Here is a 24,703-nt window from a genome sequence, read left to right on the forward strand (position 1 = left end):
GAACCAAATCAAAGAAGAGATAATGGCTCCGATTCTTATAGCACCTCCTAATTTTATTTTAAGTTATACCCGTAATTTTCTTATTCACCGAAAAGGAAAGGGACGGATGATTGGCAACTGTTAATTTTAAAATGAATATAACCCGGGTGAATAAAAAGGCATCTCGCTCATATGCAACCCGTTTGACGTGTGCTGTCAACATAATTCTGTCGGGTTATTGGCCAATATAAAATTTTGTGTTTTTAAATTTCTGCCTAAAATTGACCTTTTATGTCTGTCGATTACCTGTCCCTTTCTTTTTCAGCGGATACGAAAAGGACAGGTATAACTTAAAATAAAATTAAATTATATGGTGTGTACAAGAATCAGCACCATTATATATAAATTATTTATTATTATAAATTATTATTTGATTGAAAGTGGTCAGACGTGCACGTGCTATGGTATTGTAGCGTATGAATTATTGTTTCATTTTATTTATAAAGAGGTTTACCTAACTTTTTAAAATGTCAATATATAATATTATTCGTTACCAATAAGTAAATATATAACACTGCGATACAGTTTCGAAATAGTATGTTTTTCATACGCATTACAACAGTGCCTTACGAAAATTTGTTAGCAAGGAACCAATAAAATTCAGACGAATAAAAAGTCAGGTAACGGAAACGGAAGGCGATTGGGGCAACCACCAGAATCAGAATCAGAATCATTTATTCAACGTAATTATCATGGATAAACTTGTTGAAGGTCAATGTAACATTTTTGAATTTACGTCATTTCGCAAGGTGTTATGGCTGAGGAGAAGAAATGACAAGAAACTGCAACAGCAACACATCTTTTAAAAACCAATGAGGAACACCGTTCTACACGTCCTATCTATGGAGTAATAGAAGGCGATTAATTACTCCACCGACAATAGAGCAGCTCTTAAATAAAGAGAGAGAGAAAAAAAGTCAGGTAGGTAAGGCGGTAAACGATAAGGTCAACTATATGTTTGGACTACCGTTATGCATAGATATTACTAGGTAGCTGTGCTACCGAATTTCCGTGGCGCATGCCAAGTAGGCATAATTTTAAATACACATTCCTGTAAAACAACCATCATAAGTCTGTGAAATGAAAACAACTAACGTTACCAACTGTTTCTAATTTTAAATCTATTAAAATTTCTCATCAAAAAATCGAAACACTTCCGAATATTTTTTCGTAAGAATTAAAAACTTTATAATACGTACTGGTAAAATTACATTTATTTTTTATTCCTCATGATCATATTTAATATTTTTCTGCTAGCTCTTGACAAAACATAAACTTTTGAGGTGTTACATTTTCTTTTTTAAGAAAAGTGACATTATTTTGGCTGTATAATAATCACTACCTACTTGAGGCGCTCTACTTTTAAACTGCGACATGCAAGGCGCATGTGTTCGCAGGTGTCTGAACCAACAGACGGTGACCGAATTATTCATTCAAAACAATAGTTATTACTATCTAAAGCCGCATTAGTGATCTCTTTAATGGAAAATACCAACATTAGTAACGGTTCTGACAAAAACAAAGTTAATTTTATTTTGACAGGTCTAAAACTGTAAAAAGTACGGACCTGTCAAATCTTCCGTAAGCGGACCCTGTAAAATGGCAGTTCTGAAACTTTCTGTCTGTTTCATTTTTTTTTGGTTTGGTTTTCCCCGAAGGGTAAGGCAAAGGGAACTATGCCCATACAGCCATGTCTGACGTATTTTTTTTCTTGATGATTAATGAAATGATGAAAGGTGATGATGATGAAACCTAAGCCCCCACCCTCGGAGTAGACTCCTACTCCGAACCCCAAACGAATTAACTCAAAAGTCCGCATAAACTTTTGAGTTATGAAGCGGCTTCCTGACACGAAGCGAAAATAGGCAGATACACTTTGTTTATTGAATACTCCAATATAATAACACTCGCGAATGTCTTCCGACTAACTTAATGCGATCATTAACCACAAAACACCACTTCGTATTAATTATTTAGATTATTCAATGAAGAAAGCAACTGTCCCGTTCCCGCCTCCCGCCAAAAAGCCTCTGTCTGTTTCAAACTGGTTTCAAACAGTCTTCGTAAGTAACTAAGGCAGGCAAAGATCTGAAGACCATACAGCCTTGACTTTAGTAATTAAATAACAGAACTAGTTTAAAAATAAAATAATTTTTGTGTCTCCCAGAACCAGCGCCATTATCAATGCAATACACTATAATCCGTAAAGCCTATTGGAACCAAAAATCGACTAATAAACTTATAGACAGTCATCTGACAATCGAATGTAGACTGTACGTACATTAACTTTAAAATGTAACCCGTAAGATTTATTTTCACCAACATTATAAACTCTACGTAAACAGAGCCCTCAAAACAATGACCGTTACTTACCTACCTCGAAATACAAATCCATTTCACTGAAATACTTAATTTTCTACCATTTTATAAAGTCCTACTAACTTATGTACAAGCACAGCGGTGGTCAGCTGATCACTGAAGTATTTAAGTAAACAGTTGATAAGTTTATCACTGACCGCGGTTATAAGGTCGCTTCATTGATTGATCAATCAACAAACAATCTACGAGTACCGTATTTTTAATGCATATTATTATTAATTTCAGCGGTCATTATACAGCCCACGTCACAATACCTATAATAAAAACAATAAATAAGTAATTGTGAAAATATTGAAAACCGCTTTAAAACTTATAATCAGTAGATAGGTACTTTTTATATTTCTATAGAGAGACAGTGGTTATAAATTTCTTTTTCGGAGGTTTATTGACTTTAATTTATTTTAAAAAATGCGGTTTTCGTTTGACCACAATCTCACCTGATGGTAAGTGAAGGCCATGCTTATCTAGTAAGTAGTTTTTAATTCTAGTTTTGAGGAAGAGTGAGTATTTAGTGAGAAAGCAGTGGAAAGAAGTATTATGCAATCGACCCAGCAATGACTACACCAGGGCCGGGTAGTGATCGGCACATATGCATAATAAAACTGGATGGATCTCTCCCTAAAAAAATATAAACCTATGTACTTATGTTGATATGTTTTTAATTAATAAAACGCTATAACAATTACCCACATTTTAAACCCACATAGGAAATCAAAAATCTTTTGATAATAAGCTTTTAATGCCCAAAAAAATGTGTTGAAATAAAATATTGTTTGAATAATAATCTATGTAACAGTATTGATAGTCCAAAAACACTGTTTCTTTATGTTCAGTCATGAGCAATATAATGTACCCACTTTAGGACTCTGTCGCACTAACATATTTGACATTTAGTGAGATGTACAGTTCAATTTGTCAAAAAAGTTAATGTGACATGGTACCAAAGTGAATACATATTAATGCTCGTGACCGTTCATTACGTACATTACATTTACATTAAGTACATTTATTTATAGCAACGAGGAGCTCGGTGGCGCAGCGGTAAACGCGCTCGGTCTGCGTTTGTTGAAGTTAAGCAACTTTCGCAAAGGCCGGTCATAGGATGGGTGACCACAAAAAAAAAGTTTTCATCTCGAGCTCCTCCGTGCTTCGGAAGGCACGTTAAGGCGTTGGTCCCGGCTGCATTAGCAGTCGTTAATAACCATCAATCCGCACTGGGCCCGCGTGATGGTTTAAGGCCCGATCTCCCTATCCATCCATAGGGAAGGCCCATGCCCCAGGAGTGGGGACGTTAATGGGCTGGCGATGATGATGATGATTTATAGCAACAAAAACAAAATCTCATGTACGGATTAGAATTAGAAATTCTAAAACAAACCCTATTACCTACTTACTAAAACATGCATATTTGGAACCGGTTGGCTCCGCTTATCATTATCGACAATTTGCTTTCACCAAAACTCGATTACGATCATTATAATTTCTTAAAAGAAGAAAGTGCCATATGTTTTATCTCTAACTGAATAATAAACTATAATGATTTATGACGGTAATGAAGACGGCGATCAGTTGAACGATTGGGAGGAGAAACAATTACGAGACTCTGATGTTTTGATAAAGATTCAATAACATAAGCTCACGACTATGTCCCAATTGGGGTAGTCAGAGTTTGATATATATAATAGGCTCGCGTTTGCCCACAAACACACCTGATGGTAAGTGACGATATGGTCTAGGATGTATCACGCTTACCTAACAAATGCCTATTCACTTTAGCCTTGAAGACTCCCAGATTATAACGAGTCGGAAAAACAGACGACTGCAGCCAGTTCCAGTCCTTTGCAGTCCGCATCAAAAAGGAAGAGGCAAAACGCTTAATGCGGATTGGTGGTATATCCACAACATAAGGATGAAATGCCTGCTTACGTCTTGTTGTCCGTAGAAGTGTGGAGTGGCTGTAATTAACTCGTGGTGCGTCCATCGCAAGATGAATTTAGGGTGGTATTAATAAACTAATCTCAGCTTTGAGACTGCCTTCAAGATCATGACAATGTGACAGTTCTTATATAAAAACGGGGACTTGGGCATGATGTTGAGAGCAGTCTCAGTTGAGATAAGTTTAATAATAAGTATCAATCTTAGGTTGGTACCGTTTAGCACGTGATAATCATTTATGATCCAAACATGAATTCGAAAACCAATTCGACAATCATTGGTTTAGGCCTGTGCTGGATGCGAAGCTGCGATCTCAAAGTAAGGCAAGCGTTCTACCAACAGGGTTACCACGGCTCTTCTAAAGCTAATAAATAGCCGTATTTAATAGTGTTAGTGTAATTATTTCACAGACGCCGCCGGGCAAATCGATTAATGCATTGCTTTCCGTGATGCAACGCGATTTGCCCGACTCGAGTGTTTGAACATCCATTGTTTCAGAGTGTGAAGACATTACACTTTAGTGCGTTTACGGACTAGCGACGAATATCTATAGTGTCTCGTCAGTTTCTATGTAAGCACCCTACTATGTGAAATCATTTCCTCTCCGCGATGATAATGTGATGTGTTTCCTGATAGATGGTGGAGTGGAGTGTATGGAGTGGTTTTGCGAAATTTACTAATGATTTGTTTTTTCCTATTATTATTATTTTTTACCTTTTAATTTCTGATTGTGAGTGGAATTTTCGGACGCAAAATTCATGTTCTTTTTCGTGTTTTTTTTTTATTTTTCTCACTTCTATAAGTACTTTTGCGATTTAAAATTCCACTTGATTATTACCTCAGAATAATGAGCTGAATCACCCCCCTCGGTATTCGTTACGATATAACTTACACCCCGTACAAGAACATATAGGTAGCTATACAAGTTCGTATGGGTGTTAGTGACAACGTAACAAATAGAGAATGATTCACACCATGATTCTGAGTTGATATTACGCGGAATTTACTGTCAGAAAATTCATAAAAAATTTACACATTTTTTGAGCATAAAAATTTTAGTTTTTTTTAAGTAAGTATATTATTTTCAGTTCCATACTATTGCGACAGAAAATTCCACCTGATATCAACTCAGAATCATTTTCATTACGATGTCACTAACACCCTGTATTTAACTAGCTACAGTACCTGAATAGATAATATCATTAAAAGCTTATCGGAGGTCCAAACCACTTTTACTTTTGGATCCTAATGTCCATTCACTTAAATTTCATGCAGGAGACAGTTGCCCATGCGCATGAGCCCCTAGCCCGCCCACGCAGATACCGCAGACTATTGTGTCGGTACACTTTCCATCTCGATTTGGTTATGCTTGTTTGGGCTGATATCGAATTTGGAGCTTGTAGGGGCCGGGGTTCGAATGAGACTAGCTCGAAAGAGGTTTCAAATTATAGGTTTTAGTAGATTTAAGCTGTATCAGGTTTAAGGCGTTCCGGCCAACTAGTTAATTAATTTATTTTGTATCAAGAAACATGACTCATATGTTTTAGTAAGTTTATTCTAGATTGGACTGAAAAGTATCGGCGTCCGAAGGACGTAATATACGATCCCGACGACCTGATTGCTGCCATAGAGGCTCGCGACACCAAACACCGCCGGCGTGGTCGACGATTTCCCTCAATCAGCGCTTATCGCTATCGACCCACTAGGGTTGATTAATTCTTTCAAAATTTTCCTCTCAGACGACGCCCCGAGCCGAGGTTCGCGCCCAACTGGGCACCCTCAGGCCTGTTACTTTAAACGTTGTACCAGGTGAGAGCCTTCAGAGCGCGCTAAAAAATCTAATAACTAATCGTGTGGGTTGTGAGGTGGAATACCAACCTCATCAATCCTAGTGTCAGGGTTATTACTGAGCCACAAAGGCCCCTGACATGGCTCATGTAACGACTACGTACATACATCAGTAAGTAGTAACCGGGACCAACGGTTTAAGCACGGATCATCTTGCTTTAGGATAATCAGGTGATCAGCCTGTAATATCCTAACCAAACTAGGGATCACAAATTGGTAACTATGGGTATCTGGGCGTCCCATTTAACTTGATTACATCCTTAAACTAACAACCTTTCCTACATTTTCTTTATATGGAAAATACACGTAAGTAAGTACTTAAAACATTCAAACGAAATAACAAATGAACAGGATGCATAGTTTTATTTCTTCTATCGACACTATTTTGCATGAATTATGACTTTGACAGTGAGTCCCCGAACGTCGATTCCCACTATGACCAGTCTCTTTATAGTGACCTTGTCTTTTACTTTGTCACGCTAAAATAAAGTTTATTTTATGTGAAAGAATCGCCACCTATGCTTTTTGAAACGAATTCCAAGCTCATAGCTTTGCGCGTGTCAAATATGTGTTTAGTTACTTGTACGTGTTGTATGTGTTTAGCAGCCATGTATGTGTGTATGTGTATGATTGCGAGGTGAATGGCCGGTGGCTGTATGTTGACGGAATGTTCTTGCCAAACACGGCCGGTCCGGTGTTACCGTACGGATGCGAGCAGGTAAACAGCGTGTCACTTGATTTATGTTAGCTTAGATTGCAATAGAGGTAACTATACATACATAATCTGTTACGTGCTCATTACGAGTCGCTGTGTGGATATTAATATAACGTATTTTATCCTTTAGTATTTATTATTGAGAAACTATTGTCATATCTACATGTAATGTCATATTTAATTATAATATATACGTCTGATATAAATGGGTATATGTATGTATGTATTTATATTTATATATTTCTATTTTATATTTTATTTATTTATTTTACTTTTATTTGTTTTTTTTTTATTTATAGTATTTATTATTTTATACTAGATGTTGCACTGTCCCGCACCAAATTGTAATAATGTTTCCTTTCCACTGGTTGCCTGGAAGAAATTGCTGCTTAGCAATAAGGCCGCCAGATTGTACTGTATCTATCTTCATCTGTGTGAATCTGTTCTGTATGTTGTGTGCAATAAAGTATATTTGATTTGATTTGATTTGATTTTGATAAACTCCCGCCTGTACTTATTCCCCGAAGGGATGGGCAGAACTACAAATAATCAAGAAACTATTTGCAGCCACCTTTGATACATAGTCCTGAGGTGGATAATGATAAACCGTATGATGATAGAGGATCAGCCTATCCCTCATGTTCGACAGGACGCTGTCCCTTTGTCGCTTTTTACGACATGCGCGGGAAGATAAGCAGCTGAACGCATTCTAAGTTTTTCTTTACTCCCAATAATTCCCAATTACTCCAGCAGAGGAGTTAAGTTAATTATGTAAAAGTGTTTTTTGATACCTCATATCTACATGGGACACTCTTCTTATTGTGTGGGTTGTGACGTGGAATACCAACCGCATCAACCCTGGTGTCAGGGTTATTACTGAACCGCCAAACACCCCTGACATGGCTCATGTAACGACTACATACTTGCAACAGCAAGCAGTAACCGGGACCAACGGCTTAACGTGTCTTCCGAAGCACGAATCATGTTACTTTCGGACAAATAGGTGATCAGCCTGTAATTTCCTAACCAAACTAGGGATCACAAAGCGATTTTTGTAATATGTTCCCACCGGGATTCGAACCCGGGGCCTCCGGATCGTGAGTCCAACCCTCAACCACTGGACCACGGAGGCCACAACCACTGGACCGTGGGACACTAATATGCAGTAATGTAATTATGTAATTATATGCAGTAATTAGTGGCTATCCGTGTCCAAATATACGTAACATAAATACGTATAGCCTACTTATATACGTCCCACTGCTGCAACTATCGTGAAGAAACCACATTCCCGAGAAATGCATTTTCGGAAGTATGTAACGTAACCTGTATTGGCCACGTTTTCCCTTTACAGGTTGGAAGGTCAGACAGGCAGTCGCTTCTGTATAAAACCGGACCTGTGAAATCTTCAGGTTAGGTAAGCCTTGTAAAAAACGGGATAATGCTAAGGGGATGATATACGTCCTACTGTTGGCACAAGCCTCCCTTCAACCAACCACCAATGTACTTCACTGCGTAAAAAAATAAATCCTATGCCAAACTGGATGGAGGCTATTGAAAATTTCCATAGTAATATGCCGTACCAAGTTACTAAAGGGACAGTTGACGACTATCGTGTTTCTTTATAAGTATCAAGTTTATTAATAGAAACTCTGATCTCAGATTTCTTAACCAGTTCGCTATCCACTTTACCTTGAACTTGCTCGGTTAAATAAATCACTATAATATTATGCGTTACGCAGGCTAGCTGTCGACGATCTCTACGGCTGTAGGTACATACGGTGAGAAAACTAACATTATATATAATTGTTTTCAAATTAGAACACCCGTGCTGATGGTATGCGAGAAAATAAATGTTATTATTATAAAATAACTTCCGCTCAATCTGGTTCCATTTTTAAATCGTTTAAAAGATATGTTTGAGAGCGTGAAATTCTTTCGATTTTAAAGAAGTTAAGTTTTAAGTTACTTTGGTATGGGTTTAGTATACTGGGTATCATAAAATAATTGACAATCAAACGAACTTGCAAAGTGAAGTTCGATGATAATTATGTGAACAGCTTCATTCGAAGCGATTTATTATTAACGTGTTGTAGTAGTGTTTCTACGCATCAGTCTTGCACGGTATTCAGAGACTTTATTTTATTATTTTTGTAGGGTAGACGAAAAAATACCAGTCGCATACTACCTACCGGCCGCCACACTACCGGTATTGGTACCGACCGAGCTTCATTCAGTTCAAAGAAGTATTTCACATTTTTAGGGTGGGGTTGATCTCGATCAACGTAGTTCTAAAACTGTTGGGAGGGAGTATGTAAATCGCTTCGAATGAAGCTGTTCACATAATTATCATCGAACTTCACTTTGCAAGTTCGTTTGATTGTCAATTATGTTTCACAGCTTCATTCTTTGCGATTTATTATTAACGTGTTGTAGGATGTTTAGAGCATTTGGAATTAATGTGAAATACGGTAAGCAAAGACAATCAAGTTTGTATACATAATTTTATTTTCTTTAATTACACAGGTAAGTAATCAACAATTTAGTTTTAACTGACATGTGTTTAATTTATAGAGAGTATGGTGTTGGCAAATTGATTTGGGTCCGACACTAAATCTCTATTATAAAATTTTGCGAAGACGGAAGAAGATTCAGTCCACCCTGCTGTCTTTCTAATCAAGTCAATGCTGACGCCGAGCCGACCGGCTGCAGATGTGGCTGCGTGCCGTGTGCTGTGTCCACTGAAAATTGATGTATCTATTCCACTGCGAGCTAGCGTATCTTTGATCCAACGACTAAGTGTTTGTTTTGTGACTTTGGAAAACGGTTTTTTATAACTTATAAATAAATATTCATGATCTTTTCGTAATGATTGGGTTTTATTTATATAGGAAACTAGACATCGAGCGGGGCATATTTCTGGGCGTAAATTAAAGTATGGTAATCTCAATAGTGGTTGTGAAGCGTTTAACTTTGATGTTTTTATAAGATCAGGAATTTTTATAGATACAGAATTAGTCTGTTGGATAACGTTAGGTAATTTGACGAGTGAAAATGTTTGCACACGGTGCGCAGTCACTAAAGCCAATAATGTCAATGTCTTTTTTGAAAGTGTTTCTAAACTGAGGTTTTCATTTGGCCAATGTTGTGCTAAGTAATTTAGAACTACAGCAGGATCCCAAGTGGCATTGTATCTAGGATTTGGAGGCCTCAGTTTAGAAACTCCTTTCATAAATCTTCGAACTCTTTCATCATCTAATTTATATCCGAATAACAATGATAAGGCAGATTTAAACGAATTGATTGTCCCGTATCTAGCTCCTTTGTTGTAAACAATTGTCAAAAAATCCAGTATATCGTTAATTGATACATTTGTATAATCAAAATTTTTGCTATTACAGTACTGTATCCATTCTCTAACACATCCATCATATTGACTATAAGTTGACTCAGTTAACGATGCTAACATGATTTCTATAGTCTGAGGAGCTAAAGATTTCTTTAATAATGTTTGCCGGAAAGCTTCGCGGCAACCAATTTTAGGGTTTTGTGGAGCTGGTGTGTGTTCCTGAAAGGAGATTTCAATAGGTCAATGTTAGGTTCAAAAACTACGGCAACGGAAATCATCAATTTTTGAAACAACGGATACCAGGGCTGGGTAGGCCAATATGGTGCCACAACAATACCTTCTGCCTTATCATCAATAATCTTTTGAAGTATCTTAGTAAGTAGAGCGAATGGTGGAAACGCGTAGAAATAAATGCCTTGCCACGATATAGTGAACGCATCTATTGCTTTTGCTTCAGGATCCATTTTCCAAGTTACATAAACAGGACACTTGGCATTGCATCTACTAGCAAACAAATCTATCTGAGGACAACCTAAACGATCAACTATTTCTTTAAACGCATTGTCGTTTAATTCCCATTCGGTATCTTGAAATCGTTTGCGAGATAAAAGATCAGCGTTACTGTTATCTTTTGTGTTTATATATGACGCGAAGACAGTTATTCTACGCTGTTCACACCATTCCCAGAATGATCTAGTAATTTTATTCAAGTGCCTGTACTGAATACTACCCATTCTATTAAGACATGAAATTGCAGTGACGTTATCAATACGTAATAAAATTGATACGTTATATAATTCTTTTGCGAAACATTTGAGACCTAGAAAAGCTGCTTTCAGTTCCAATTCATTTATATGCAAATCTGACTCATCACTTTTCCAATGTCCAAAGCATTCTTCACCATTGCTGAAAGCTCCCCAGCCAGATTGAGATGCGTCAGTAAATATTTCTAGATGGTAACTATTAGAACCTAGCGGTGTATAACCCGAATCAATGTGGTCTAACCACCAAAACAAATCAGCTTTTAGCCATTCAGGTAAAGAAATAATTTGTTCATAGGAAGGATTTTTAATTAAGCATCGATATTTATAACTTTCAAATTCTTTTGTGTAAAGGTACGAATATTTAATTGCGGGGCAAGCGGAAATAAGCAAGCCAAGAAGTCTTGCGAAGTTTCGTAATTTACATCTGTGTATATCTGTCAGAAAATAAACTATACGTTCCTTAATTTTTGTTTTCTTTTCTATTGGCAAAGTAAGAGTCATATCTTTAGTATTAAAGACGAAACCTAAAAATTTGCATTTAGTATTGGGAACCAAGCAACTTTTCTTAGTGTTTATAACAAATCCCAAGCTTTCTAATAATTGTATAGTCTCAGAGACATTAGTCTTACATTCTGAAAATGTTTTACCTATACAAAGAATATCGTCTAAATAAATAACCGACATAAAACGTTGTAAACGTAAGCATTGGGCCACGGGTTTTAGTAACTTTGTAAAAACATACGGTGCAGTGCATAAACCGAATGGTAAACAATTAAATTCATACAAAATACTATTATATTGAAATCGTAAATATTTCCTATGTGATTTATCTATCGCAACCAAAAAATATGCATCCTTTAAATCTATTGACGACATGTGATAATTTTTGTTTACTAATTTAGAGGCAGTGCGATAGTCCTCCATTTTAAAATGTTTGGTTTCAATGAATTTATTTAGGGACTTTAAATTTAATATAAATCTTTTTTCACCATTTGGCTTAGGTACTAGAAATACTTTTGAAATAAATTGTCCTGGTACAGGTTCACATCGAGATATAGCATTAGCTTCTAATAACTTATTTATAGAATCCATAAAATCGGTATGTTCTTGATGGTTTTTCGGTAAACAATTAGGGCTATCAGTACAGTTTGGTATACTTGTAAAGGGTATTTTGTAGCCTCGTATCCATGATAATATTGTAGGGTCTGTAGTTATATCAGACCAATTACGTTTAAAGTGCTGAAGTCTGCCAGCGAAACCTACCTCACAGTTTACTTGTGGTAAGAGCGACGCGGTGGTGGCGAGCGCTGGCCGGGCCGGTGATGCGCGCCGCGCGCTGAGCCCCGCGCCGCTGCCTGGTGCGGGCGGCCGCGGCCGCTGTCGCTGCTGCTCGCTGGCTTGTGGTCTACTTTGCGGTGCTGGGGCTTGAAGTTTAAACGACCTCTGCTATTTTTAGGAGTTTGTTTCGGTTGATTTTTCAAATCGTCCCCGGATCTTTGTACTGATTTTGCAGCTTTTACTTTTTCAGATATATTTTCGCCAAATAACCAAGATTGATCTCTGACCGATTCCATTAAAGTGTCCTTAAGTTGCATGTTGGTTGAAGAGATAACCATATTTCTTCGGGATTTTGTCTCCATAAAATGATTGTCGCATAAGATGCGGCAAGCGTCACTAATCGGTTTGAGTAACTTTTGCTTGGATGTTTCGTTGGAGAGAATCAGAGATGTAGCCGAAGCCAAGGCGGACAGGGCTATGCCAATTTGTTTTTGTTTTTGCATTAGAAAAGTGTCTCTTTTCACCAACGGATCGGAAAGGGCTGCCTTTGCCTCAGGGTTGAGGTTAGGTGCTATTAACAAATTGCAGTTGCTAGGAACCAGATATTCTTCCAGCAATTTTTCTTTAGTGTCTTTAAGCAGACCTTTAACGAGTATCTCTTGCCATCTACTCGCTACATCTTTGTGAATTGGTGGCCCCAGAGCAGTTTCACATCTAGGTGCGTCACCGAGAAGTTGTAAAATATCTCCTTCGAGTTCTTCTGCAACGATTGTTTCTGCGGTCGCATTATGATCTGCTATTACCGATGCTGTCGGAGGTGGTAACGGCGGCTTCGGCGGCGGCAGGAGCGGTGACGGCGGCGGCGGCGGCGGCGAGTCTGGCGGCGGCGGCGACTCCGGCTGGGACGGAGGAGACGCAGGCGCGTGCACAATCACTGGTAACGGGGATTCGCACTCTGCCTCCATTGGCGGCGGCGAATCTGAAGACTGACCTGTGGTGGACACGCGGTCATGTTAATGTTTTTTGTTTACGAAGGGAACAACCTGTAAGGCGGAGGCCCACAACGCTTTTTATTAACTGTCACGACAGAGATAACCTTTAAATCGGAAACTCACATCGCTAAAGAGTGATTCACTGGTCAAAATCATAGCAGACTATTTAATATTTATGGGTACTTACTGCTTAAATCGTCGTCTGAGGAGTAAATAACGCGGTTACGTTTTGCTTTGTTTATCAATTTTTCTTCCAACCGTCGTATTTTTCGCCTAATATAATCTTCATCACTATCTGCATGTTTTCTCTTCTTTCCCATCGTTGATAGAATGGAAAATAAGCAAACTTGAGCTATAAAAAAAATATATTCACTAAGTATTTTTCAATACGAAACAACACGTGCGAAGACTTGAGCACGGAAACACGGAATGAAGCTCGGTCGGTACCAATACCGGTAGTGTGGCGGCCGGTAGGTAGTATGCGACTGGTATTTTTTCGTCTACCCTACAAAAATAATAAAATAAAGTCTCTGAATACCGTGCAAGACTGATGCGTAGAAACACTACTACAACACGTTAATAATAAATCGCAAAGAATGAAGCTGTGAAACATAATGTTATGTGTTTTGACAATGTTTTTTTGAGTATTTAGATTATTTGGATTGAGGTGTGTGTGTATTTTTCCTATTTTCTGTAAATAAGTACCTTTTGTTGTTAGTGCTCATATTTATCTTCTGCCTGTCCAAAATCAGCTTCTTCTATTGTGTGGGTTGAATTACCAACCTCAGCAACTCTGTTGTCAGGGTTATTATTGAGCCTCCAAAGGCCCCTGACATAACTCATGTAACGATTACTCACTTACATCAGTAAGTGGTAACCGGGACCAACGGTTTAACGTGCCTTCCGAAGCACGGATCATCTTTTTTTCGGACAATCGGGTAATCAGCCTGTAATGTCTTAACCAAACTAGGGATCACAAAGTGGTTTTTGTGATATGTCCCCACTGGGATTCGAACCTGAGACCTTCCGGATCGTGAGTCCAACGTTCAACCACTGAACCACAGAGGCCGTTGAAATCGTCTAAAAAAATACTTTTATCTATTTGCCCCTTTCCACACAAAAGCTACACAGCCCCAAACATTTTAGGCGATCATTGTACCTACTATAAAACTAGCTATGATGATCGTACGATTTGGAAAGTTATCGGCACACATCGCGACTTCCGGAGTGCTCGATCCACAAATATACCTTCGTATTTAGAATCAGAAATAAACGAGCGAACCATGTGAATTCAAATTCAAATTCCAAAATATCTTTATTCAATAGGTAACATAGTTACACTTTGAATCGTCAATTTTACATAACGAACGTCTCATCCGCCTAAAACTACTGCAGCTTCTCACAACCTGTATAGCCGGGGAAAAGAAGCTGCAAGAAAAACCTCGGCACAGGGCCCTAGACGTTCTTTAAAAAAAAATAAAAAAATATTGGTATACAATTGAGTAATTTAGCTGCCTAATATCAGTTCTCAGGCAGTTAATCCCATGCATTCATATCTTCTAAATAATCACTAACTTTATAAAAGAATGTAGCATTGTTCCTCTAAACTTACGTATGTAAGTCAAAACATTGTTCTGGAAAGACTTTTGATTTTCTATTTTAATTCCAAAAATATGCGAAGGAAATGCGATTGTTCCTATTGTGAATTTAGTTTTTAATCGATTTTGAGCACAGCTGATGTTCGGATAGCCTAATTACCGCTTAACCTATATCACACACCGGACACTTCATACAAAAAACTTCGTTTCACACTGACACTACACATTGACATTATCCTACACGCGCATCTGCTGAGCTCTAGCACTCCCTCTCTTCTTTTCTTCCATTATTTTCTATATGTATTGTAGAGGGTGTTAGTGACATCGTAACGAATACTGAGGGGGACGATTCAGACCATGATTCTGAGTTGATATCAAATAGAATTACCTATGGGGCAGTGGTTTCCCTCTTGCCTTCCGCCCCGCAGTACTCTGTCTGACACAAGTGGGATGGCGCCCAGAGTAGTCTATTAGAAAGCCATACTAGGACTCCTGTCCTCCGCCTCTGAATAGTACTGACAGTTACTGCTGCCCTCTGTCAGGTTCCAGGTTCCAAACCCTAAACTAAAAAAATAAAATTTAACTGCTTTTTTAAAATTATTTTCCGTTCCATACTTTTGCGACGGAAAATTCCACTTGATATCAACTCAGAATCATGGCCTGAATTATCCCTCAAATTTTTGGTTACGACGTCACTAACACCCTGTATAATAAAAATACCAGGATAGAGTAACTTACCCTGGTAACGATCACCATGATGACGACGGCATGTGGTCACCGGACCGATCTGAAACAAGAATAACAATTATATTTATTAAATCAAATCAAATCTAAAATGTTTATTATTAAAAATAATACAAAAGATAGAAGGCACATAATTGAGGTAGAGTACATTAAAAGTTTAACAATATGACCCGAGGTTCCCAAACTAGGCGGACCCTGTATCTTGGGAAACCGTGGACAATGGAATACAAGTTTGACGCAAAATTTGCTAAGTAAAAATAAACACAGGAACTCACTTCAACACTTAGATGTAAACTATTCCTATTAAATTTTATATTTATTTATTAAAAGCCTAGAACATAAACGTAATCTGATCTGACATATAAGAACTAAAAGGTAGGTAAATGACTGCAAATCGGAGTTTAAATGTAAATGACAGTATAAGGTACATAGAACAGGTCTGCGCTTACACTGCGCTTGCGCGTTAATTACACCGCCTTCCCTTTCTATATACGTACGTATATGCTAGTAACGACCCCAATGCTGACCCTTTACCCCGATGCCGACCCTGCCCGCGTGGTCGACGATTTAATTTTCCCTCATTCAGCGCTTATCACTATCGACCCACTAGGGAAGATTGATTCTTTCAAATATTCTTCCTCTCAGACGACGCCCTGAGCTGAGGTTCACGCCCAACTGGACACCCTCAGACCTGTTGTCTTAAATTTTGAACCGGGTGACAGCCCTCAGCGCTCCCCATTTGTCCGGCCAAGTAGTTAATACCATAATTAATACCAGGCAAACATACAATATGTCACTTCAAAAAAAATTACAACACCCCAAGGAGGTTAAAATAAAATGGCCACATCGAAGCAATTCATCTAAGAAAGCAATATTGCTATTTGACTTTGCATTGCGCACTCACTTTTATATGTGCAAATGTCAAATTGCAATATTGCTTTCTTAGATGAATTGCTTCGATGTGCCCATTTTAACCCTCCAGTTCATCAACATCGTTATAAGACACGTGTTGTTAACATTCTTCATATAATACCCCAGGGTGTTACCTCAATGGCTGCAACCTCACATAACCATATGCAATGGAGCGTGCTGTTATGTCACCATGACGTAATGAGCAGGCTAATCTGTTATGCGCTCGTGCTTAGCTGAAGAGCATAATGTGCTCTAAATGGCAATTGCATGAAGTTTACTGGTGCATTAAAAAAAATAGAAAAATCCTTTATTTCGGGTGTTTTCCCATAGCAATTGTTAGTAACAAAAGTCTTATTCTATGTTAGGAAAAACAATAAATTAATCAATTAAATAATTATATAATTTAGTGTCTTTAACCTTGTAACCTTCTATAATAATTTTAATGACCTTTTAGGGCTTTGAGACACGTAAACAAAAATCATTTACGTAAAAGAACTTGATGTAAAGGAAACCTAAGAATTTTTAGTGTTGCCTTCCCTTAGTCTGTCACAAATGTTTTATTATTATTAGAAAGTTAGGTAGTCAACTAAGACGAAGAAAAGTACCAAATACCTAAACTTTCTCCTGAGTACTCGCTAACTGAATATACTATTATTCCCTTTTTTGTCACCATCATCAATTTAAAAGCCACGCTCTTGTCGGTGTAGCATTTTGCATTCCAGTCTATCAAAGACCAATTCCTTGACTTCCGTATAAAACACGACGTTAACCTTTTCTTTAATCTGTTCCATGTAAGCTCTTCTTGGTCTTCCCCTTCCTCTCTTTCCTTCTAGCTTTCCTTCTATGATGTTTTTAATAAATTCTTCGTGTCTTTTGTGATTGGACACCCTGTTTTGTATCTCTTGTAAAATATTCATTGACACCTGTCTACGTAAATTCATCTGCTTTCCATCTACATAACGACCAGTAACACGTGTGTCGAGGAAATTTATAAATATTATGTGTTAATAGTGTTGCATGTATGTCCATTATTATTGGATCATAAATGATTATCGCGCGAAGAAAAACATGGTGAGGAAACCCACATGCGTTTCGGAGGTATAACCTAACCTAATATATATATAATCTGATTAAGATATAATCAGATTTGGGCTGGTTTTCCCTTCGCGTGTCGGAAGGTCGCACAGGCTTTTGCTTTTGTAAAAAACCGGACCTGTCAAATCTTCAGGTTAGGTAAGCGGACCCTGTCAGGAACTGGATAACGCTAGGGAGAAGATTTTTGCAAACGGGCAGTCCGATTGCAGTTCAATTGCAGTTCAATTGCAGTCTGCGTGCAGTCGTGGTTTGCAGTTCTATTGCAGTCGTGTCAACTGCATTCAAACTGCACCGGAACTGCAATTTGCGGTTGGATTGCAGTTGAAATGTGGTCCGTCTGTCTAGAGCCTAACGTAATAGAACTTATGCATAGATTTAAAATAGTCACTGCGGTCCTGTGGTTCACCGACTTGCTTCTCAAACGGGGAGCACCTGTTTGAACCCCGGTACAGGACTCGAAAATGAGTTATTAATTCATCTTAGGTGCAGTTTTCACTAACTACCTATAGATCAGAGTCTGTTAGTGATCGACCATTTAAGACGGCGATACGGCTGACCACCTATCACGTTAGGCTAACAGAAAGCTGGGTGAGATATGGATACTTATATAATTCATCTTTATGATGGATGTACCTCTGACTACCCCAATTGGGATATAGTCGTGAGCATATGCTACGTTATAGATTTCAAAAAATCTTAAATATATAGTTGTATCTATCTGCCTGTTAATGTGTAGAGCGTAAGTCTTGTTATGGTAGAGAATACGAGACAATGCAATGACCTTCATCCGAGAGCGGATCACCTGCGCTGCGTACGCGCAGAACAATGCCCTATAAAGGCATCACCCGACAATGGCTTGCGAAATACCAGAGCACCCGCCGTGAACGATCACTGCTAACTAACTTGGATTATTTCATCTAATATCTTACTTAGTTTGTTTGTACGTTCCATGTATAACGAGAAGACCAACCTATTCATACATAAAACTGTAAGTATTTTAACATTACAGTATGGTCACGAGCATTAATATGTATACACTCTGGTACCATGTCACATTAACTTTTTTGACAAATTGAACTGTAAGTCTCACTAAATGTCAAATATGTTAGTGCGACAGAGTCCTAAAGTGGGTACATTATATTGCTCATGACTGTAAGTACTTGACAAAATACTAATGCGTTAAGGTTCAACATTACATTTCAGTATACTTCGTCGGATGCCTAACGACCTGTGGGCTAAGATCACCACAGAATGGTCTCCGAATAGAGACAGACGCAGGCGCGGCAGACCGACGACGCGGAGATGGCGCGACGACTTGGATGCTTTCTTGGAAGGCAGGCCAGAGGAAGCATTGGAGAGAGAGAGTGCTGGAAGAAATTGAGGGAGTCCTTTGCCCAGCGGTGGGACACTTTAGGCTAGATAAGATAAAAGAATCCATAATGTCCACCAATATCCACCAATGTCGTCGTATGCGCGGTGCGCGACAGTTGGGATAAAATAATCATCAATTTACTTTATTTTTTTTTTAAATTGATAATCATAATTTTGAGTGATAACTGTAATTGTATTAATTTAATTTATTAGATATGGATATGTTAATATTGAATAAATGAATTTATTATTATTATAATAATTATTATAAATGCAATGATAGTACACAATTATAAATTACATTGAATAAATCCGTACTTCTAGCATATGTTCCAGGCTCTATAAATATTGCATTATCATATTTAATAAGTTAATATCTGCACCCCACTTTGTGAAGGAAATATACTTTTGACTTAGATAAACACGAAAAACACTTCTACCTACCCGCAATGGAGCAACGTGGTGGAGTATGCTCCGTACCCCCCTCCGGTTGATTAAGGGAAGGTCTGAGCCTAGCAGTATGACGTATATAGGCTGTTTATACTTTTATTGTACTTAAACACAAGATGTAATGAATATTTTAGGTTAATTCCGTATTTGAAATGAAATACTTCCTCAAATCTACAATTCTAAATTGCTGGTCTCTGTGTTCTAATTATATTTTTAAAGTACCTATTAGAAGAGACCAGTTAAAAGATAAATGAGTAATTAAAAACAAAAACGCGGAAAAATCTTGGGAGAAATACCTTTATTTAAAACCTAGCTATTGTTTGGTGGAATTAATAGGAAATTGCTCAACAAAGGGCCAAGACCCTACAATCTGGGGCACTGCGCCGGCGCTCCATTGTTCTAAGTGCAGAAATACGTATTACTCACGTACCCCTACATTTACATGTAATATTGAATAATGTTGAGAAACACCGAGAAATGTACAATTACGAGCACTGTAGCCATACACCATATTTAGAACCCTGTCACTTTAACATATTTGGAGATTTTTTTTGACATGCCTTATTGTAGGTTTGCCGTAGATGGCATTAACTACTTGGCCAGACAAATGGGGAGCGCTGAAGGCTCTCACCCGGTACAACGTTTAAGACAACAGGCCTGAGGGCGCGAACCTCGGCTCAGGGCGTCGTCTGAGAGGAATTTGGTAAGTGAGACTTTGAATTAAATTTATCAATAAATCATGTTAATGCGAAATGGTTCTAAAATACTCGCTGCCGTACGAGATAGCATAAATTCGTGTAACTAGTTTTTAACTCTTAGCTGCTTATCAACGTGTATCTTAGATATCATATATTTTTTGGGTTAAATACCTACTCAGATCATTCATCTCTCTAGCATTATCCCCTTTTTCAAAGGGTCCGCTTACCTAACCTGAAGATTTGACAGATCCAGCATTTTACAGAAGCGACTGCGTGTCTGACCTTCCAACCCGCTAAGGGAAAACCAGCCCAATACAGGTTAGGTCACATACCTCCGAAAATGCATTTCTCGGGAATGTGGGTTTCCTCACGATGTTTTCCTTCAACACTGAACACATGATAATCATTTATGATCTAAACATAAATTCGAAAACAAATTCGACAATCATTGGTTTAGGCCTGTGCTGGATTCGAACATGCGACCTCAAAGTGAGAGGTACTACGGCTCAAACCGCTACGGCTGGGCTACTCGGATCATTACAGACGGAAATATTATTTAGAAACATAAAGAAGAACAAATAACAAAAAAAGACTTTATAGTCTTACAAAAAAACGGATCAAACGACAAACAAATCGCTTCGTGACATATCGCACAACTAACGGTTTAACGTAGACAAATACTCGTGTGCTGAACATAATCACATGCGTGTTAAAGAGTTACCCACTCTAGATGTGCAATTCACATAATACTGAACGTAGGGTGAATAATATTTTTTTAATATTATGACAAACGACTTTATTTTTAGAATAGACAGGAATCTAACTGCGTGGTAAAATAAAGCTCCAGAAACGCGCATTCAAATATTCACTAACTTCTTCAATCGTGCGGGTTGTGAGGTCGATTTCCAACCTCATCAACCCTGGTGTCAAGGTTACTATTGAGCCACTAACTAGTAAATAAGTTATTAAATGCAATATTTGTGTATGCTGCAGTTCTCGAGAAATGTTTAATATTTATTAGCCAGGTTCGAATCTCGGCTCGGGGTCTAAACCATATTCATGTATGGTCACGACCATTAATATGTATACACTTTGGTACCATGTCACATTAACTATTTTGACAAATTGAACTGTAAGTCTCACTAAATGTCAAATATGTTAGTGGAACACAGTCCTAAAGTGGGTACATTATATTGCTCATGACTGTACGACTTTATGAGTTTGATTTCATGTTTGTATCATAGATAATTGATATCACGTGGTATCCAGAATTTGTGCCCGGTTAACGGCAATAGACTCGCTTTCTAATACATGGGACTCAAACGTAGCTGGCGAGGAGTGGGTGTATATACTAAACACCTCTACCTACCCGTGATGTTATGTTATGTATTAGCATAACCGAGTCTTCTTATCGTGTGGGTTGTGAGGTGGAATTCCAGCCTCATCAACCCTGGTGTCAAGGTTATGATTGAGCCGCCAAAGGCCCCTGACATGGCCCATCTAACGACTACTTACTTACGTCAGTAAGTAGTAACCGGGACCAACGGCTTGACGTGCCGAGTGTAAAAACTGAACAAGAAAAATGAGTTTATTAAAATACATTTAGTTCACATCATGATAAAAGCTCTACACTATACTAGAACATTAATTAACGGGGAATGCGGGAATTATAAGGTTTAGGGCTAAGTATAAACAACACTTGCAAGTCGTAAATAAAAATAACATAAGCTCACTACTTCTCTCTCCCTATCAAATCAAATCAAATCAAATATACTATCCATCCATAGGGAAGACCCGTGCCCCAGCAGTGGGGACATTGATGGGCTGATGATGATGAAGCTCACTACTATATCCCAATTGGGGTAGTCAAAGGTTCATTCATCACAAGATGAAGTAAGTAAGTACCCACAGGTTATAGAGCTTTCTGTTAGATCGCTGTAAATAAAACGCATTTTTTTTCTGACTCTGTTGTGGTATAAGTATCTAGGTACAGTCATGCGCAATATCATGTACCCACTTTAGAACCCTTTCGCACTATCATATTTGACATTTAATGAGATTTACGGTGAAATTTGTCGAAAAAGTTAATGTGACATGGTTTCAAAGTCTACTTACATATATTAGTGCTCGTGACCGTACTCCATTTCCAAACATGATGCAATCTACCATACAAAACTGTAATACCCATTCGGTGTGTTACATCGACGCGTATGTAAGTCAGTACGTGAATAACCATCAGGCGGAACTGATTCGCCGGAAGTCCTTTTGCCGTGGGGCGTTCATCTCTGCGCGTACGCAACCAAACAGCGTCTAATGGCCGTACGTGGTGAACTGGCGACAGGGGAGAGGAGAAGGAAAGTTTACTAACGACCTACGTGATTTGTAGCTATTTAAATTGTTAAGTGAATGCGTATTTTTGTAATCATAGCTGCAATTAAAGTTGAAATCGGGTCATACTAAATATAGTATTAAGTTACATAATAATAATGCGTACATAAACCATAAACACACTCATAATCTCCAGCTTGGTCGATTGAGCTAGTTCTCCCTTGTCCCTTCAGGTTGAAAGGTTCTGCGGAATTTTAGACGGATGAGACGTTCGTTATGTAAAAAATGACTAATCAAAGTGTAACTATGTTAGCTACTGAAAGTATAGATGTTTTTGAATTGCTGTATAAATGCTGGCCTGTCACCAGATTTCGGATAAGGTAAGCAGACCCCGTGAAAAATCTTTCTTCAATCAATCCCTATATGAACTTTATTTTTTATTAAGTAAAATTTATTTTTTAGTATTTTTTGGGGTACAGCTGAAAATCAGCGTTGTGGCACTCCCTCAATGTCGGAGTGTCACAACATTTTGCTGAGCTGATGTCCCTTGTTATAATAGAGATAACATTTTATTATTTTGTTCACTCCTACTCTAAGTCTAATCTAAAATAAATTATTTATAGTCAATACTACTCGTATTTAGTGGCGGCCCTAGCAACATATTAGGTGGTGCAAGTTCCCGGCGCCCCTCAAAATACAGTTTTTTTTTAGATTAGGTTACGGCCACTGAAATATACCTGATTAAATCTTTTTTGGTTTAAAAGATTAAATGTGTGAGTTTTATGTGGCCGCTAAGAGGTCTAATTCACAGGGCAGGTGTGCCCAATCCAGTTACTCCCTTGTAGAGCCGGGGCTTCCAGCCAGGGTAGTCCCGTCTTGGTTGATTTTGGCGCCCCCGGGCCCATAAAAATGGCGCCCGTTGCGATCGCACCGCTAGGGCCGCCAATGATACTATTATTGATAGTTACCTACGGGGCGCATTCGTCTCAATGTGTGATCTGCCTTAACTCTTGTACTCTAGTCTCTAGAAGGTGACAGAATCCAACCTCAAATATTAGCAAGTATGTATGTAAGCTGCATTATAAGTGTAGGCGTATGACCTATTCTTAAACATTGCATCATTAATTTTAAATTGCATCATAGTTTATATTCTAGTCATGTCTAAAAACAGTTGTTTTTGTGTTTATAATGTAAGAAGTTTTTCATGGTCATAGTTCTATAAATGGAATCTTGTCATTCGCAGGATATTAATAACATAACATAGCATTAGGTCTGTATCCCTTGTAGGCGCAGAGGTGTAGTATGCATCCACTCTTCGTTAGCCATATTTAAGCATAGAATAAGGAATAGTAACTATGTATGGAACGCCAACTTTCCGCTCCCCATTAGCGTCTGAGTTTACCTCACCCGCCCTCGGACATAGTTTAGTCTTCAATCGTATGGCGTCAAACGTCACACACACAGATGCGCGTGTACGATAACGTCAATGTGTGGTGTCTTTGTACAACGAGATTGTTTGTATGAAGTCCCATGTAATAGGAGGAGAGCCTATTGCCATTAACTGGGCACAACTCCTGGAATCCTTGGTTACTAATGAGTATTACGGTTTATTTACAATCTGATATACTAACGGTCAGAAAGCTTTATATTCTTCAATTAGCGCAAAAGAAACATAAATCTCTTCCTTACGACAAAAACTTACTCAAAAATAAAAGGCGGAATTTTGATGTCGCTCATAAAACACAAACTAAAACCACCTATGCTATGAGCCAATATAAAAGACAATCATCACACATCTACAATTTATTAAACAAACAACTAAATATATATCACCTAACATTTTTCAATTGCAAAAAAATCCTTGTTGCCTGGCTAAAAACCAAAACATATCAAGAAATCGAAAATATAATTCAAACCAGAAAATAAACTAAACTGCTACTTAAAACCACTTCCAAATAGTTAAATCTACTTAGATCCATACACTCTCTCTCCATTTCTCTCACACCCAACCGCATACCCACATAAAAACACACACACTCACTCTCTCTCTCTCACACACACACACACACACACACACACACACACACACACACACACACACACACATACACACACACACACACACACACACACACACACTCACACACGTACACACACACACACACGTACACACACACACTGCAAACTGTAGGTATAAATAAAATTCGC

At 38.1% G+C, this 24,703-nt stretch overlaps 2 protein-coding genes across 3 annotated transcripts in view; both read right to left on the minus strand.

Moving 5' to 3' along the window:
• Nucleotides 1-24,703, minus strand: part of LOC126381778 (myosin-VIIa) — an 81,868-nt gene that overhangs the window by 22,851 nt on the left and 34,314 nt on the right. The window contains exon 2 of one of the 2 annotated variants that reach the window (XM_050031260.1): nt 15,636-15,684. In XM_050031260.1, coding sequence (XP_049887217.1) covers nt 15,636-15,653 — 18 coding nt within the window. In that variant the 5' untranslated portion in view covers nt 15,654-15,684. Of the gene's footprint in view, nt 1-2,416; nt 2,501-15,635; nt 15,685-24,703 lie in introns of those variants that run through there. The other variant, XM_050031266.1, reaches the window with a different exon arrangement.
• On the minus strand, nt 10,358-14,375 carry LOC126382000 (basic salivary proline-rich protein 2-like). Its single transcript, XM_050031680.1, has 4 exons — nt 13,487-14,375; nt 13,111-13,298; nt 12,293-12,453; nt 10,358-10,484 (listed from the first exon to the last, which is right to left on the minus strand). Exons 1-3 carry the CDS (start codon nt 13,617-13,619, stop codon nt 12,301-12,303), a joined length of 474 nt encoding a protein of 157 aa, XP_049887637.1. The 5' UTR covers nt 13,620-14,375; the 3' UTR covers nt 10,358-10,484; nt 12,293-12,300.

This window comes from Pectinophora gossypiella, chromosome 1 (genome assembly GCF_024362695.1).
Source record: "Pectinophora gossypiella chromosome 1, ilPecGoss1.1, whole genome shotgun sequence".
NCBI lineage: Eukaryota > Metazoa > Arthropoda > Insecta > Lepidoptera > Gelechiidae > Pectinophora > Pectinophora gossypiella.

Excerpts from the sequence above, each read along its gene's own strand:
- LOC126382000 (XM_050031680.1), bottom strand. The coding sequence starts at position 13,619 with ATGGGAAAGAAGAGAAAACATGCAGATAGTGATGAAGATTATATTAGG. Across the intron at positions 13,299-13,486 it reads CTCAGACGACGATTTAAGCA|GTCAGTCTTCAGATTCGCCG; the intron begins GTAAGTACCCAT and ends TGTCCACCACAG. Across the intron at positions 12,454-13,110 it reads TACCACCTCCGACAGCATCG|CCCCAGCACCGCAAAGTAGA; the intron begins GTAATAGCAGAT and ends TTAAACTTCAAG.